At 40.9% G+C, this 16864-nt stretch overlaps 1 protein-coding gene across 1 annotated transcript; it reads left to right on the top strand.

Moving 5' to 3' along the window:
* Positions 1 to 1010: 1010 nt before the first annotated feature.
* On the top strand, positions 1011 to 16562 carry Styk1 (serine/threonine/tyrosine kinase 1). The gene is made up of 9 exons (XM_008838872.2): positions 1011 to 1077; positions 1421 to 1555; positions 4254 to 4520; positions 5666 to 5847; positions 7269 to 7352; positions 11353 to 11567; positions 12875 to 12915; positions 13797 to 13893; positions 15972 to 16562. The coding sequence occupies exons 1-9, from the start codon at positions 1014 to 1016 to the stop codon at positions 16174 to 16176; spliced, it is 1290 nt and encodes a 429-aa protein (XP_008837094.1). The 5' UTR covers positions 1011 to 1013; the 3' UTR covers positions 16177 to 16562.
* Positions 16563 to 16864: the final 302 nt, after the last annotated feature.

Here is a 16864-nt window from a genome sequence, read left to right as displayed (position 1 = left end):
GCCTTGGGGTCATACAGGTTTAGAGCCTGCATGGGAGGTCAGACACTTGGTGGGCTGGCAGGCACAGGGCAGGGAAGAGGAGAAGGACAGGAAAAAACGATGGAAGACAGCAGACCTTCCAAGCCCATGGCAAAGAAGTAGGGGAGGGGGTGAGATGCAGGTGGCGAGCATGGGGGGGGCACCAAGGTAGTGAACGGATGAAGCAGCTCCATCCCAGACAGCAGTGAAGGAAATCAATGTGAAAGGAGATCAAAAGAAGACGCAGGCAGTGTGTTCCCCAGTGAGAAGAGCCAGAAAGAGGTGAAAGCAAAGCAGAGAGCTGGGGAGCGAGGAGAGAGAGAAAAGAGGGTGGGAGTGCACCTGAAAGCCAAATTAGTGGTGTTGGAGGAGTCCAGGTGGGTCCCTTGAAGTAAGAACCGGGTTTTGGCACCATCTGATAAAGTAGCCTATGAAGAATCCGGTTGATCAGGAGAAAGCACCAGGAGACAGATAAAACTCCATCAGAATAGAGTTTATTAGCAAAGGAACACATGAGACAGATTCCCTTCAGGGCAGGGAAAATGTGTGCCCGGGTGGTGAGCTGGGGCCTTTTTAAAGGGGGGGGGGAGGCTTCTGCTTCCTACAGAAGGCAGGAAGACATATTTTTTTTAAAGTTGGGTGGGGAGCAGGACTGTTAAAACCTGCCCTCTTTAGAGATCAAAGGGGAAGCCTGCTGTGTTGGCCAAACAGTGGAGAAAAGTCTGCTTCTCTTGACTTCAAAAACCAGGGTGCTTATCAACTCAGTTCCCTTTTCTCAGGGGCTCGTGAGACCCTGTTGGTGAGGGGGCAGGGCTATCTGAACCTTAACACTATGTGCTTAGTAACTAGATATTCATAGGTACATTTAACAATTCCATGTGTGCTCCATTTTCTTTTTTTCTAGACCAATTCAATCCTTGCAAATTATGCGCTCTAGTGGCTGTGCTCAATACATCCTCTGTGGGTGAAGCAGAGAAATGGGTGGCCCTGCAGAGATGGGAGAGAAGGGTCACATGAACCGCATGCTTTTGGAGTGCAGTCTCAGTGACAAGTTGTGTAGTAAGTACAGACACCCAAACTGCCTGTGCTCTGATGTTGGGTTTATGGAGACCAAGTTTTGGATGGTTCTAGAGGAGGAAGGGTGATTTCATTTCTAGTAGAAATGTAGGAAGTGTCGATAAAGGACTGGAGACTGGTAATTATTGTCTTTGTGGGATGGCGGTAAGTGCCAGTCAGATCCACAAAGATGGGTTCAGAAGCAGGGACTGGGTTTCCTATAATGTTTCCATTGAAGGAAATGAAAGGGGGGATGCAAGAGACTGAGGACTGGTGGGTAGGAGAAATTGTGTAGCATACAGCCAGGTGCCTCAGAGGTCTTCCCTTCTGTCGATTGCCTGCCCAGTTATCCAGGAACAGCAGTACGAAGTGGTCATTGTTCCAGCCCTCCTGGTTGGTGGCTTCCTCATCCTTCTTGCAATCATCTTGTGGCTTTTCATCAGAGGACAAAGATCCCAACAGCAGCATCCTGGACCCCAGGGTAAGGCTCAAACTCTGGGGCTGGGAAGGGGGCTTTGTCAAGATTGATTTTAGAAAAAGTGGGGGCCAGGTTTCAATGGACCCAAATCTATGAGTCATGGTACCTCCAAAGAGAATGCTCATAGGTTCTCTCCAGTGCGGTGAGCATTGTGGGGAATCTGTTCTCTACGAGGTCATGGGCTGGAACAACAAATATTTTGATGACTGGAAAAACAGTAGGCATGAGAAAGCCTCTTGTGACCTCCTTTTGTCTGACTATTAAATTTATGATGATGCAAGTGTTAAGGTGGGGGGGGGACCCGAAAGGTACACCAGAGCCTCTGTTAACACCACGAAAGGCAGCATTTTGCTGTAGGATAATTTCCATCCCTGCTCTACCTCAAAATGTGATGAAAAAGAGCAACTTTCATGCTACTGTAAAGCAGGGGTACCAACAGGCTCTAAGGAACACTGAACATAATATGAAAAGGATCAGCTTACACAGGAAGCCAAGTGTATGAAGAAGCAAAGATCCTGATAGTGACACGGAACTCCAGTACCTGGTTCTTAATGCTGCTCTAAATTGTATGCCAATCCTTCGTGAAACTTCTGTAGAACATTTTACGAAGGAGTGGTGTGAGCACTCACCGTATTTTCTTTTGAGTGCAGAAAAATAAGGTGGTGATACCTGCTATGTCACCAAAACTCTTCTTTCCAAGCTCATCAATAACAGCTATGTTGGCAAGTCCAAAGTCAATTCTTAGTTCACATATTACTGGATCTGTCCAAAGTTGCTGAAACAATGCTGTGCTTCATCCTCAGAATATATTTGAAAAGCACAAACAAACAAACAAAATGCCCAAAGTCACTTCTTAAAGATGGTACAATTTTCAGTCTTAGGTATTCAGATATTTTTCCTTTTTAAAGAAATATTTTATTTATTATTTTTTATTTTATGTGTATGAGTGTATTGCCTGCATGTAAGGGTACCCATGTCATGCAATGCCCGCGGAGGTCAAAAGAGGGCATTGGATCCCCTGGAACTGGAGTTATGGACAGTTCTTAACTGCCATGTGGGTGCTGAAAATTGAACGTGGGTCTTCTGCAAGAGCAACCAGTGCTCTTAACTGCTGAGCCATCTCTCCAGCCCCCAGATATTTTTCTATTCAGCTAATTTTATTATGGTCTCCCAAACACCCATTGTATTATCCATTTATGTTGCAGTATGAATATAGAATTCCATTCATATGAAATATGTCCAAAGTACTGACATTTCTGTACAAGTATCATCCTCCAGTCATCTTCTCTATATTAGTGAGTGGTAAGTCTGGTCTATGCTTTCAATCTTGAGGATATCCTCAATTCCCCTTTCTCTTATGGTCCATATCAAACCCATACACAGAACTTGCATATAATAAACCCAAGCCAGTCTTGTCTTGCACAATTGTTGCAGTGCACTCCCAATAGCTTTCTCTAAGCTTTCCACTAATCCTATGAAGATCTATTTTCCCCCAGAAAAACCAGAATGATTCATGAAGGCCTCGACTGGTCTGTCAGTTCTCCGTGGTTTGAAACCATCCAAAAGCTTCCTGTCTTTCTCAGAATGAAAAGTGACAAGGTTCCTCTCCTGGCTTTCTACATCTGGCCTTTCTGGCCCCATCTCCCACAGCTCTCTAGTTGTCCACTTGGCTCCAGCTGCACTGCTTCTTTAGTGCTCCGTAAACACCTCAAGAGTGCTTGTGTTCCTTCTGCCTACATCTACCCGGCACTGGCAGAGTTTACTCCATAATTGTTTCCGGGTCTTTCTCAAATGGTACCATATTCTAATGGCCTCTTCTGACCTTTATAGGTAAAATGGTATCACTGCTGGTGCTTCTCCTTTTGCCACTGCCCCAGTAGCCTCATCTATTATTATGATCAGCTCTATGACTGGGACATAGTCATAGGTAAATCTGGACTGTGCCTATCATCAACTTATACAGTTGGTGATACTTATTGAGTAAATGGGTAAATTAATGAATAGTTGGCTAATAAGAATGAACCTTTCAGGGTCTGGAGAGATGGCTCAGCAGTTAAGAGCACTGATTGTTCTTGTAGAGGACCTGGGTTCAGTTCTCAGCAGGAAATCTGATACCCTCTATTAACGTTTGTGGGCATTGAATGCATGTAGTGCACTTATATACATGCATGTAAAACACTCATACACATAATATAAAAATTGGAAAAATTACATGGTAACTATGGAAGGGAGAAAATTTCAGAAGACCCTTTGACTAAGATTTATGGAAATATAGAAGAAAGAATAGCCACAGCTTACAGCTGAGTCACTACCCATAGCCCTCCTTCAATGTTGGAAGCCCTGTGACTGATACAAGGTCAGTCCCACCATCCTTTGGTATCTGGTGTGAATTTGTTCTCAGGAATCTCCCTGTTTCTATGTTACATTTGTGGGGAATACTGAAGGTAATCTTAAGGATGGTAGAAAAGAAACACATGACCACTTTTAAGGGTTTTATCTTGAGTTGTTCTAGAAGTAATAGAATTATTCTAAAGGTTCTACAAGCTCAATGTTAGTACTCATACATAGAGAGATATCAGAAGATGCCTTCATGTTAGCCAGAGAGATTACAAAAGGAACTTCCTGACCAGTTTGTTCCAGTCTGCTTTTCTGTCATCCCTGGAGCAGGGATCAATGAGTGGGTATCATCTCTTTGTTCTAGGTGTTGCCCCTGTGCCTCCATCTAGGAGCCTCAGCCAGGAAGCAGCAGGACAAGGAGAAAGAGTGCTTGTGCCACTCAGGGAGACAACAGTGGAAAGCTTTCTACATGCTATCATGCCTACCCTGGCCACCCTACAGGCACCCAGGGAGCAACTCTCTGAAGTTCTGGAGCACATGCACAACGGTAGTTGTGGGACCTTCTATCGAGCCACGATGAACACCGGGGCTCCTCCTAAGCCCAAGCACGTTGTCCTCAAGGCTCTAGAAGGTAAAGTGAGAAGTGCTCAACTTCCCTCCCATTCTTACTTTTCCACTTGATACGGGAACAGTAAATATTAACAGGAATTGCAAACATTAAGGTATTTATCAATTGATACTATGATTGCAATTATGTATGAGGGATTGAGGGGGAAGCTCGAGACATTTTTTTAATTGATCCTGATCTCTGCTCATCCTTGCCTACTGAAGCTGTTAAAACAGATTTTTACATATTAGATATTACTTAGTTTAGGATTCTAAGATTGTTTCTTCATTTTTAAAAAACTATTTGGTACTTTAAAATTTTTTATTTTATTGATCATTATTAATGTGTGAGTAGGGCATGTATATGTGTGAATGCGAACACTTGCCAGTATGTGAGGCCAGAGGACAGTTTCATGGAGTCTGTTCTTTTCTTCCACTGTGGCTTCCAGAGATTGAACTTGAGTTGTCAGGCTTGCATGGCCTGACATCTTTCTCCCTTTGAGCATCTTTCTGGTCTTTCTTGTTATTCTTTGTCTGTCTCTGTGTCTCTGTGTCTCTCTCTTTCCTTCTGTCCTTATCCCTCCCTTCCTCCATCCTTCCCTCTCTTTTTCTCCCTCCCTCTCCCCCCCCATATCTTCCATTCTTTAAACATCTCAAGTGTACTTTTTCTTAGTCCTTCACACATCTTGCTCCCTCTACACACTTCTCACTAGCATGGTTTGCTCCACAATTGCTTCTAAGTCTTTCTCAAACATTATCATATCTGAAAGGCCTTTTAAAAACCTTTATAGATTAAGCACACACATATCATTAGTAGTAAATACAAAGAACACAAAACAAGAAAGGGCTAAGATATGCAAAAATATTAAAAGGCCTAGATGGTGATGTTTTCATGTGAACAAAACATTTTGTCAGTTTACGCAGATGAAAACCTATCCAGTTCTAAGACAATGATTCTGTTATTTCTGACAAAGAACCAGTGACACTGAGCATCAGTCTCTTCCAAATGGTTCATTTTCTACTTCCTTTCTACCTGCACGTCCTCCCTATTGGTCCCCTCTTCTCTAATGGCCCTTGAGAATCACTACCCAAAGTATCTCTTGCTCTTTGACTCCTGTTCATCAGTTTTGCTGTGACTGTTCACTGCCCTGATTCTTCTGTCTTTCACAGAACCAGCTGGACTCCAGGAGGTCCAGGATTTTGTAGGGCGAATCCAATTCCATCAGTATCTTGGGAAACACAAAAACCTGGTACAGCTGGAAGGCTGCTGCACAGAAAGGCTGCCCCTCTACATGGTGCTGGAGGATGTCACCCCAGGGGACCTGCTAAGCTTTCTCTGGACCTGTCGCAGGGTGAGCAGTAGGATAGAGGTGTCAGGATGGACAGGTTTGCTTGCATGTCTGGTCACATATCAATTAACATCACAAGTGACAACCTATAGACACAATATAAGAGTATAGCAGAATAATTATCACTTTGGAATAGAACTGCTTGCAATGACAGAACTATTCCATTTCTGAGGGCTGGGGATGTGGTGGTGTTGGTAGAGTGCTTGCCTAGCATATGCAAGACCCTAGGCTTGTTCCTCAGCATGGCATAAAACTGGGTGTGGTGGCACACATCTGTAATCCCAGCACTGAGGTCATTCTCAACTATATATGCATTTCAAAGCCAGTCCGAGCTACCTGAGACCCTGATTCCAAAAAGTTCTATATCTGCTTGGTGCTCAGGTAGTCACGAGTCCTTTGAGGCTACTGAACATCTGACATATAGCAGGTGAAAGAGCAAATGAGCTTTTCATTTTGTTTAATTTTAAATAATGTGAGTTGGAATAGACATACATAACTGACTGGTGACTTACTACATTGGACTGTGCAGACTTAAAGATGGGTGCTTGCCTCCACCTACAAACTACGACAAGTTAATTCTGATCTTTTTGTATTGTATTTTCTTCATTTTTGAGTACCAAGTTTCTAACAGGGAGACTGGCACATTACAAACCCTCAACAAAGCCGCACTGAGATAATGTGCTATATTAATCATGCAGATGCATGTCTGCACACACACAACTCCAGAGAAACTGCTGCCTTATCCAGTGGCATGTATTAAACCTACTTGTCCTTCTTGCTATTCAAATGCATTCTTTAACATTTCTTAAGTTCAGTGAATTGCATCCTCTGCATACCTAATCACTTCTCATGTCTGTCTCTCTGATTATTTAAAAACTTCTTTTACATTTGTTTATCTGTGTTTGTTTGTGTGGTGTGTGTGTGTGTGTGTGTGTGTGTGTTACAGTGCACATGTGGAGAATGTCAGAGGACAACTTGGGGGAGCTGGTTCTCTCCTTCCATTATGTGGGAAGGAAGTGCTTTTCAGGCTCCCCGTGAGCCATCTCTTTAGACCCTGTCTCTCTGAGTCTTAATCCCTGTTCTTGTTTTCCTTAGCTTTGATATTTGTCCTTCAAGAGTACCTCTTCTGCAAGTTTTAAAATCAAGGCTGTAACAGTTCAAGGGATGGCTCAGCGGTTAAGAACACTGGCTGCTCTTGCAGAGGACTTGGGTTTGGTTCTGAGCACCCACATGGTGCCTAACAACCATCCTAACTCAAGTTCCAGAGGATCCAATGTCCTCTTGTGACCTCAATGGGCATTGCATGACATGGGTGCACTTACATACATGCAGGCTCAGACATATAAAATAAAAATTAAAAAATACTTAAAATCAAGGATGTTGATGTAATTTTGATTAAAGTTTTTACTTACCTATCTCTTTAGGATGTAATGACAGTGGATGGCCTTCTCTATGACATCACAGAAAAGCAAATATATCACATTGGAAAGCAGGTCCTTTTGGCACTGGTAAGAACAGACTAAATGGAAACTGACAGTGGGCTTTTTTCTTGTTAGCCTGGTAGTTTATGCTGTATTTCCCACACTGGCCATCCTAAATGGGGGATGTATTTTAAAGATAATCAGGTAAGGTTACGGGAAGAGTTTCTTCAATCTCTTCTTTATGAAGTCATGTAGGTAACACAGCACGAAAAACAGAAGATAGCCAACCTAGGGTTAACAGAATGAGCTGAAAAGACTTTTTAAACTTTACTTAGTCTTAGATTTCAAAAGCCAGGACCAAGAACTATTTACTTGATACTTAATGGAAAAGATAGGGAGGAAAAGGTAAGTGAGATACTATGGAACCAGAAGTTTACAAGTTATACTTGCAAAACAAGACAAACTAGTTCAGAACATGTTTGGTTGGAGACTTGCTTTGATAATGAATGGGATAGGGAATATACATACTTAAAAAAATAAGGAACAAATAGAAGAGAAAGAACAGGAAAGGCCAACTGCGGGGCCATTATCTTCATATGAAACCAAGAGGTAAGAAACATAATTTAGAGTTTAATGAAAAATTTACCTTTATCAGAATTCTCAGAAAATTTATATGACTATTTCTATGAAATTATTCAGATGATCATGATTAAAATCCATACTTCCACCAAAGTCTGAATCAGCTAGAATTTTGATTGTGGACTTCTAGTCCCCTAACTATAAGAAAATAAATTCCTGTTGCTTAAATAAAATAAACATTTCTCTATAGGAAATCAAGACTTTGAAAAGCTAGCATTTTGCCACAATAGGTGAATTGTATCAGGTATCTGAATAGACTCAAATTTCCGCCACTCCCCCTCCCCATTTTTTGGTGGTGGTGGTACTGGGGACTGAACCCAGGGCCTTTGGCTAAGCAAGAGCTTTATCATTGAGCTGCTCCCCTAGCCAATCAGGAAAACAGAAAGAAAAAATGAGTGGCTGGCTGGAGGGATAGCTAGGTCATTAAAGGCTCAAGCTAAAAGAGTAGTAGTTACAGTTGAGGGGAATGTTATGGGACAAGGGCATGACACATCACATGAATGAAAACCATCTATGCTGTTTGTGTGCACCAAATGAGCCGTGAGGTTCAGCCTACCTTGTTTGCAGAGGTCCCCTACGGGGATGAGCTGATGACCTGATATACCCCCACATCAGGCTCCTGCATTATCTGTAACAAAGCAGTAGTCTTTGTTCTGACTTTTAACAACCGCAAAATCTGTATGCGCCTCATTTCTTATCATAGTACGATTTCCAATTTCCTTGTACATTCCTTAATTCTTATTATAGTAGAATTTCTTTGTTCTATATAATCGCATAAAAAACTCACTTGCCTTCTTCATCAGTGACTGGAAACTATTAACTTAACCTTGTAAATATCCTTATCTGTCTTTGTTTTATAACCAGAGCCCTCCATCTCTGGCTTTTTTAGCTATGTAGAATTTTCTCCCTTTCCCGCATAGCGTGAACGGCTTCATGCCCGAGAGGTGAGAGGTGACCCAGCACATCATCAGCTGCTGTGATTCTCACCTGCTTTTTTAGCTGTGCTAGAATCCTTTGATCTTTCTTTGTAATACAAGTCACCAGCTTTCTCTTCCTAGATAATGGTTTACTGAATCTATATGGAAAATCTTAGTTTTTTATTTTTTCACATTCTCAGGCAGCTTTGATCTGGAGGCTGGTTTGAGAATGTTAGACTGGTATAGTCTATGCACAGCATTTGTTATGAATCGAGAGGCCTGGTTCTGGTCACAGTTACATAAGGATTGTTCGGTCTTTTGTGATCATTTGGATTTACCTTAAACTCACCAGAGAAGCTTCTGCATGCAGCAAACAGATAGTGATTAACTCAAACACCCACAACTGGCCAATATTCTTATCCCTGAATAGGACACCTATATCAAATGTCTGCCATCCAAAGCTCAGGAATTGAGTAAAAAGATTATAAGAACCAGAGGTAATATGTGACCACAAGGAAACAGAGTTTTCCACACAGGTGGGCAGTTAGTCATATGAACTCATAGCAGTGGTGACAGCATGCACAAGTCCCATGTAAGCTCAAGCCATACAGAATCCTAACATGGATGTGGAGACGTGGGTAAGAAGCCCCAACTCAGTATCTGAGGAACTATTGGCAACTGATAGCTTCTGAGAAACAGAGTCGATTTTCTTTAAAGGTGTGATACTAGATAGGTTAACCAGGCTCCAGTGGATGGACCCAAACAAAAGTGCATTTAGGGACACAAATTTGAGTCAATAGGACTTAATATATACAACAGAGTATATGAAATCAGATGAGGAGGTTTTAAGGGGGGTTGCAGATAGGGAAAGGGGTCTAAATATGATCAAAATATATTGTATGAGGTTTGCAAAATTCAATAAAAATGAAAAATAAAATATTGATTATACTGAAAAAAAATCTCCTCTAACCCCATCCAGTTATAGGGATAAAATGACATGATGTGAACCTTTGCACAAATGTATGATACTCAGTATTATCTGAGGAGAACGTGAAATCAAGCAGGGGTAAGGATGACAGAGGTGATCATGTTGCCAAAGTCCAGGATTTGGACTGGAAGTGTGGCACATGCTCACCTAGGATGTATGAGGCACTTGGGGAAATTATTGTATTAATACCACTTGAATTATTTGCTCAGTTTGGTAAATCTACATGTAAGGTCTGATTGAGTATCCTGCTTTAGAAACAGCCCCATTTTTTTAAAAAAATTATTTATTTAATAACCACATAATTAGAAGAAGCATTTCATTACAGCAGCATTGACGTATGCAATAACAATTTTCTGAGCTAAGATGAATCTTTTTTCAAAATTGGCTGTAAATTTTTTAGGTTTACAGTTGAATTGTTACAGTTATACAATATTGTACTCAGTATAAATAAGATGTAAAATTGAATGAGGTTTCAACCTTTAAAAAAGACCTCTATTTCATTATTAAAATATACTTTTTCATACAGAAAAACTCATTTTTAATGCAACTAACACTCAGATGTTTGCACATGCATCTCTAATCTCTATATATCTTATTATTACTAGTCACAATTGGTTATTTTCTGAGATCCTTGGCACCTGAGCATGGATATAAAGTCATCAGGTAGATTTCAGTGATAATGTTTTTCATATGTACTAATTAACGTGAAGCAATTTTTTATTCTTCTTCCTCAAATATAACTCATTTTTTATTTTTTTTTGTATGTATTTCATCCAGAACATCCCAAACAATCTTATTCATCTATGCACCCACATCCCAAGCGGTACTCTCCCATAGCCCCCCTCCCCACTGGAGCCCATATACTGTTATCCCTGTTACTGTCCACTGTGTTGTCAGTGTCCCCAGCTGTTCCCCAGTGCTTGTCCATCTGCTGGGTCTAGTCAGCCTATCTGGAGTTCCTTGTTTTAGGAAGATCAGCTCTTCCTCATCCAGCAGCAAGTAGTCTCCAATATTCCTTTAGATAAGATTGGGGTCTGCTGTTAATTTTCCAAATTCTATGCTGGGTTACTGTCTGGAAGTCTCTTGGGCCATGCTGGCCAACAACTCAAAGGAAGGTTTCTCCTGTCTGGCATTGTTTCTTGTTATGTAGCCTTTAGCTATACACATGGACTCTTAAAAGAATTATATTGATCCCTTTAATCTTTGGTTATAGTTTCCTTTTGGGTTTTAAGACCATGAAGTTGGCCCAGATAAACCAATTCATTTTTTACTCTTAAGATCATTTGAGGATCTGTTCCTCAGGGGTCACATGGGGAAGGATCCCCTGGCTCCTTTTTTATATTTTTTTAACCAGTTCCATCTATGTGAAGATAAGTCAAAGCTCCTGCTTGGCCATGGATGGCTTCACTTGGAAGCATGGAGGAAATGAGAAACAGCCTCATTCTTAATGAGACTACATAGGCCCTTATCTGGTTACCTAGGACCATCATATCTGTGAGCTTTGGCCTTCAGAAAGCTGAATATCTTGATCCTATATTGATAGGAATTCCTGCAGGAAAAGCAGCTGTTCCATGGGGATGTGGCTGCCAGGAATATCCTCATCCAAAGTGACCTGACTGCTAAGCTCTGTGGACTGGGCCTGGCTTATGAACTCCATGCCCAAGGGACCATCTCCCCTGCTCGCATCAGCACCATCCCTGTCAAGTGGCTTGCTCCAGAAAGGCTTCTCCAGAGACCTGCGAGCATCAGAGGAGACGTGTATGGTTTGTTCCTGCCCTTTACCACTCTTCTCTTTGTGATCTGCATGTTTTCTCTGAATATAACTGGATCCATGCCAGTTATGTCTGCAGATGAAATCTCCATTTGAAGTCATGCATATTCTCAAGCAGAAATATTAGGAGACAGGCCTCATGTTTGTCATTTGCCTGCGGTCTTCCTTTTTTAGTGCTTTTTCAAGTGGTTCTTGCAAATTAGATTAGCAGCTTTGAGTGGGAAAGACAAAACTGGAAGCATTATTCATACCAATATCTGAGGACTTAACTGTATCCTCGCTTTTACTCGATGACATGGGACCACTTAATCAAGAGGCTGTTAAACAAAGGGCTTTAAAATAAAATATTATGCATGTGTCAAATCATTTGTTAAAATATATGTATACATATTTATTTATCAGTCTTCTGAAGAAGGGGAAAATCTATTTTGTGATAGGTTTCTAAAATGCAGAAATAACATATAAGCTATGATCCTTCTACCTTCTTCTCCCAAGTACAGGGATTACAGGTGTATGCCACCATACTCAATTATAAGTAGTATTTCTTGTCTAAATAGCACCTGTAATGATGAATGTGTGGTAGAGTGAAAACCTGAAAATATTTGTGAAACAATTTGAGATGACTTTGTTTCTCCACCTAATTTTATATTGCTGACTCACCTATACATTTTTACAACATTTTATTCACTTAGTATTTTTGAGATACGGTCTCCCTATATAGCCCAAGCTGTCCTTAAACTGGTTAACTCTTGTTTCTGAGCCTTCTAAGCATGGGATTACAAATGTGCCCCACTATGCCAACACATTTTCTTTTTGCAGCAGCAAACTCTTACAGACTGTTTTCAAAATGCCCAGTATACTTTTTAAAGAGATAATGCCTTAAGCAATTGTATCTGTTAACATGAAATTATAAGAAAAGACATAGATTTAGTCCTTGAAGTGATTAGAATCTAAGAGAATTGGACAGAAATATTGTCTAATAGTTTATTGCTTTCCTTTTTTAACTTTTAATTTTCATTTATTTTTTAAAAAAAAATCAATTCTTTGAGAATTTCATGCATTGTATTTTGGTCATATTTATCCCATCTCCTCTGCCTACCCAACTTTATATCCTCATTTTTAAACCAATCAAGTCCAATTTGTGCTGTCCATATACTATTATGAACATCCACCGAAGCATGTTTGTTTTTAAAATAGACACCCTTAACTCTTTCATTTCCTTCTTCTGATGTAGAGTTAAGTCTCTTTAGTGAAGGTAAAAATAGAAATTAAGCAAATTGCTTTTCTTTTACAGTTGGTCCTTTGGGATCCTTCTTTATGAGATGGTGACTCTAGGTAAGGATGATTCCTAAATAGCATGTCTGGGTGTGAACAGACAAGCTTGCCTTTTTGGAGTGTGGAGGATGAGAATGTTTTCTTTGCATTGGGCTGGCATGGATTCTGAGTGGGATTCTTGTACTATCTACTAAATGATTCCCTTCCTTCCCTCTTCTGCTGCTTATTTTCTTTTTAAAAAATACTTTTTATTTATTATTTTTATTTTATGTGCATGAATGTGTTATCTGTGTGTATGTAAGTGCACCCATGTTGGGCAATGCCCATGGAGGTCAGAAGAGAGTCAGATCCTCTGGACCTGGAGTTACAGATGGTTGGGTTGTTAGTTACTATGTGGGTACTGGGAACCAAACCGCGGTCCTCTGTAAGAGCAATCAGCGCTCTTAACTGGTGAGCCTTCTCCCCGGTCCCTTGCCAATCTTTTCTTAACTTTCTTTGGCTTTCTTCCTTTATATTTGTTTTCCCCAAATCACACTGATTCCAGGGATGTTTTCAAATCCAAACGCTTATTCCAGGAGCAACCTTGTATACACATAAAAATACTTTCTTCACATTCATCAGTCTCTGTTCAATTAAGAAACTACTCACCTTCCCGTGTTATAAAGAATGGAAGTCAGGTCTGATTCCTGGTTTGCTGATTTTATTACTCTTCTAAGAACTCAGGATGTGTTAAATTGGCATTTTCCCCTAAAACACCTTTTCTGAAAATTTGCTGCATCCATACTTGATCAAAAGGAAGCAACTATGCTGTGCACAGTATTTCCCCATGATTTATCTTTTGCAGGCACTTGTCTCAGTTCAGTGGAGATCAGTGCTATTTTCAGGTCACATTCACAAGAATCTGACGTTTTCTTGCCGCTCTCATTTTTTTCTGTTGGCAGGGGCACCACCATATCCTGAAGTTCCTCCTACCAGCATCCTACAGCATCTTCAGAGAGGGAAAATCATGAAGAGACCCAGTAGCTGCACACATGCCATGTAAGCAGCTTCTAAAGACTTGCTTTCTACAATTACAAATCATTTTTGCTCCCTATTAATTATGCCCTTTTCAGTTTGACTTAGATGGCTGTTAGTTGTTCTTCTGTGCTAATGCACAACCTTAGATGAAATGTGAGTTAAAACACAACTTCTCGAATATTATGTTTCTTACTTTTCTCATTGCTATCACAAAATACCTAACTAACTACTTACAGAAAGAAGGGCTTGCTTTGGCTCATGGTTTCAGGATGTACAGTCCCTCATGGTGGGGAAGGCAAAGCAGAGCTCCTCACTCTGTGGCGGCAGGAGCATACAAACAATTGATTCACATGGTTGTGGACCAGAGTTGAGAGAACATAGGCTGTAGTTTGAGTGGCTATCACTTTTAAAGACTTGACCCCAATGACCTACTAGCCAAATCAATGTCTTAAAGGGCACATAGCCTCCAAAATAGTACCACAGCTGGGGACCAAGCACTCAGAAATGAGCCTATGGGGATGTTGTGTATTCAAGGCATAAAATATCATAGATGCATACTTATCATATATACATATGTATACATACACATGTCCTCACACAATATTGAAAACACCAAGAGCTCTATTGGGAATCTAATTTTTAGTTCCACAGGAAGCCTCTAAAATAAGAAATATTGCAATTGCAGCACAGGTTCAGAATTGCTTTTTTTTTTTTTTTTTGTCTAAATGGCAGTTATCTGCAAGTCTCAGTTCTAAATTGGCTGTGAAGTCCATTGTAGGGTCCAGGGAAGTAGCTCAGTGATAGAGTACTTGCCTAATATTTGCAAGGCCCTGAGCTAGATCTCCAGTACCACACTAAAAAAATTGCATTGTATGAGAATTATTCTTTGGGAGTATACTTGTTTCTTCTATTTTACTTTTAGAATCTATGGACTCTGTTTCCCAACACTCAGCATGACAGAAGCCAAATAGAATAAGGCAGAAGAAATCAGAAAAGCAGAAGGATGGACAAGGGTATAGTTGATTAACCAAGGAATAGACAGAAAATGAAAAAAATTTAAATTGCATATAGAATTTTATTAATGAAATTCAAAGAGACTTAGAGAACATAGCAACAGATTACAAAATTTCAATATCTTAGCTGTATGTACATGTGTACAAATATATATGTACACACCATACAATAATGCTGGCTGGTATGCTATATTTAAACTGCTGATCAATGTTTATTTATTATTTATTTTTAATTTTTATTTATGTGTATGAGTGTATCGTCTGCATGTGTCTAAGTGCACCCATATCGTGCAATGACTGCAGAGGCCAGAAAAGGTAATCGGATCTTCTGGAACTAGAGTTACAGATTGTTCCTAGCTGCCATGTGGGTGCTGAACTGAAGCCATGTGGGTGCTGAATGGAACCCTCTGCAAGAGCAGCTAGTGCTCTTAACCGCTGAGCCATCTCTCCAGGCTTTCTCTGTGAAAGGCAGGCCTTGAGACTAGGAGAGAAACTTCAGACAAAGTACCTGACCTTTGAGAACTTAATATTTTGCTGAAGCGCTATCTTGCAGCAGCATGAAAATCAGTAAAAACTGTGTGCAGCAATAAAAGAGAATGACAGTTCCATCTCGTGCTGTAGGGTAACACAGATGTACTTAACGCCCAGCCCTCTAACTTTATTGTACAATGTATGGTGAAAAAGACAAACTCTCCTGTCATTTTTTTTCTTTTAAGACAGGGTCTCCCTGTAGTCCCAGCTGGCTTGGAACTCCACATGTAGACCAGGCTGGCCTTGATCTTACAGAAATGCCTGCCTCTGCCTCCTGAGTGCTAGGGCTAATGGAATGTGCCACCATGCCCAGGTCTCCTGTCACTCTTGGTAGTTTGAAAAATCTCCAGTCATCCCACTGTTAGAGGAGCCACACTGAGAAGGTGACATGGAGACTCATATGGAGAATGTGGAAGAGTATCAGTCTCTGGAAAGTCTATAGAGACAGGGCAGAAAGATTAAAGAATGGCAGGGTTTTGTTTTGTTGTTTGGCTTTGTTGGCAGAGGGTGGTATTTGCCTTTCACATTCACCTGTTCCCGTTGTACCCATTTCAGGTACAGCATTATGAAGTCCTGTTGGCGCTGGAGTGAGGACAGCCGTCCCTTACCGGGAGAGCTGCGCTTGCACCTAGAAGCTGCCTCTAGAGCCTCAAATGACAAGGCTGTGTTGCAAGTGCCAGAGTTAGTTGTGCCAGAACTGTATGCAGATGTGGCTGGCATCCGTGCAAAGAGTCTTTCCTACAGATACAGTGTCCTTTGATGCTCCCCAACCCCAGACAAGAATCATTTATGGGTAATGATATTTGCACGGAACTCGTTCCTCAGCGAACTGAGAGAATGGACTTCCTAGTGGGTTACCAAGGGATCGTGACATTTCCCTAGAAATCTGCAATGCTGCTGGATGAGGCTCTACCTCTGCAACCATATACATCTGAGCTAAGAATGGCTGTCAGTCTCATTTTGCTGTCCTAGTCTTGCAGGTCCAGGTCAACGGGGTGAACAGTGTCATTCCAAAGGACATGTGAAAAGTCTGCCATGACTGTTGACTAAGGAAAAGTCCTTCCACTCAGGGCTGGTTCACTACTGAAAATGTTTTTACCTAAACTATTAACATAGTACAAAGAAGTCAGAATGGCATGAATAAATAACAACCCAATATAGGAATTCATGAGAAATTCAAGTTTTTTTTTTTTTTTTTTTTTTTTTTCCTGAGGAGTATAGGGTGGACCAAGTTCATTGTCAAGGAAAGATCTTGTCTCTTTTGTGTTGAGGAAACAGAAGTTCCTTAGTCCCTGTCCCTTCATGAATGGTTAGAGAGCTATTAAAAAAATACTCAGTTGTTCCTTGACTACCGGTAAGAGAACGACAGTCTCCTTTTACTGAACTCTGAGACAACTGGACCCTGCTTGGTACTACTTTTAACTAGAGGCTGGAGGAGCCATTTCATG

This window comes from Nannospalax galili, unplaced genomic scaffold (genome assembly GCF_000622305.1).
Source record: "Nannospalax galili isolate Female #2095 unplaced genomic scaffold, S.galili_v1.0 scaffold859, whole genome shotgun sequence".
NCBI lineage: Eukaryota > Metazoa > Chordata > Mammalia > Rodentia > Spalacidae > Nannospalax > Nannospalax galili.
The sequence above is the reverse complement of the archived record's forward strand: the minus strand, read 5'-3'. Positions and strand labels throughout refer to the sequence as shown.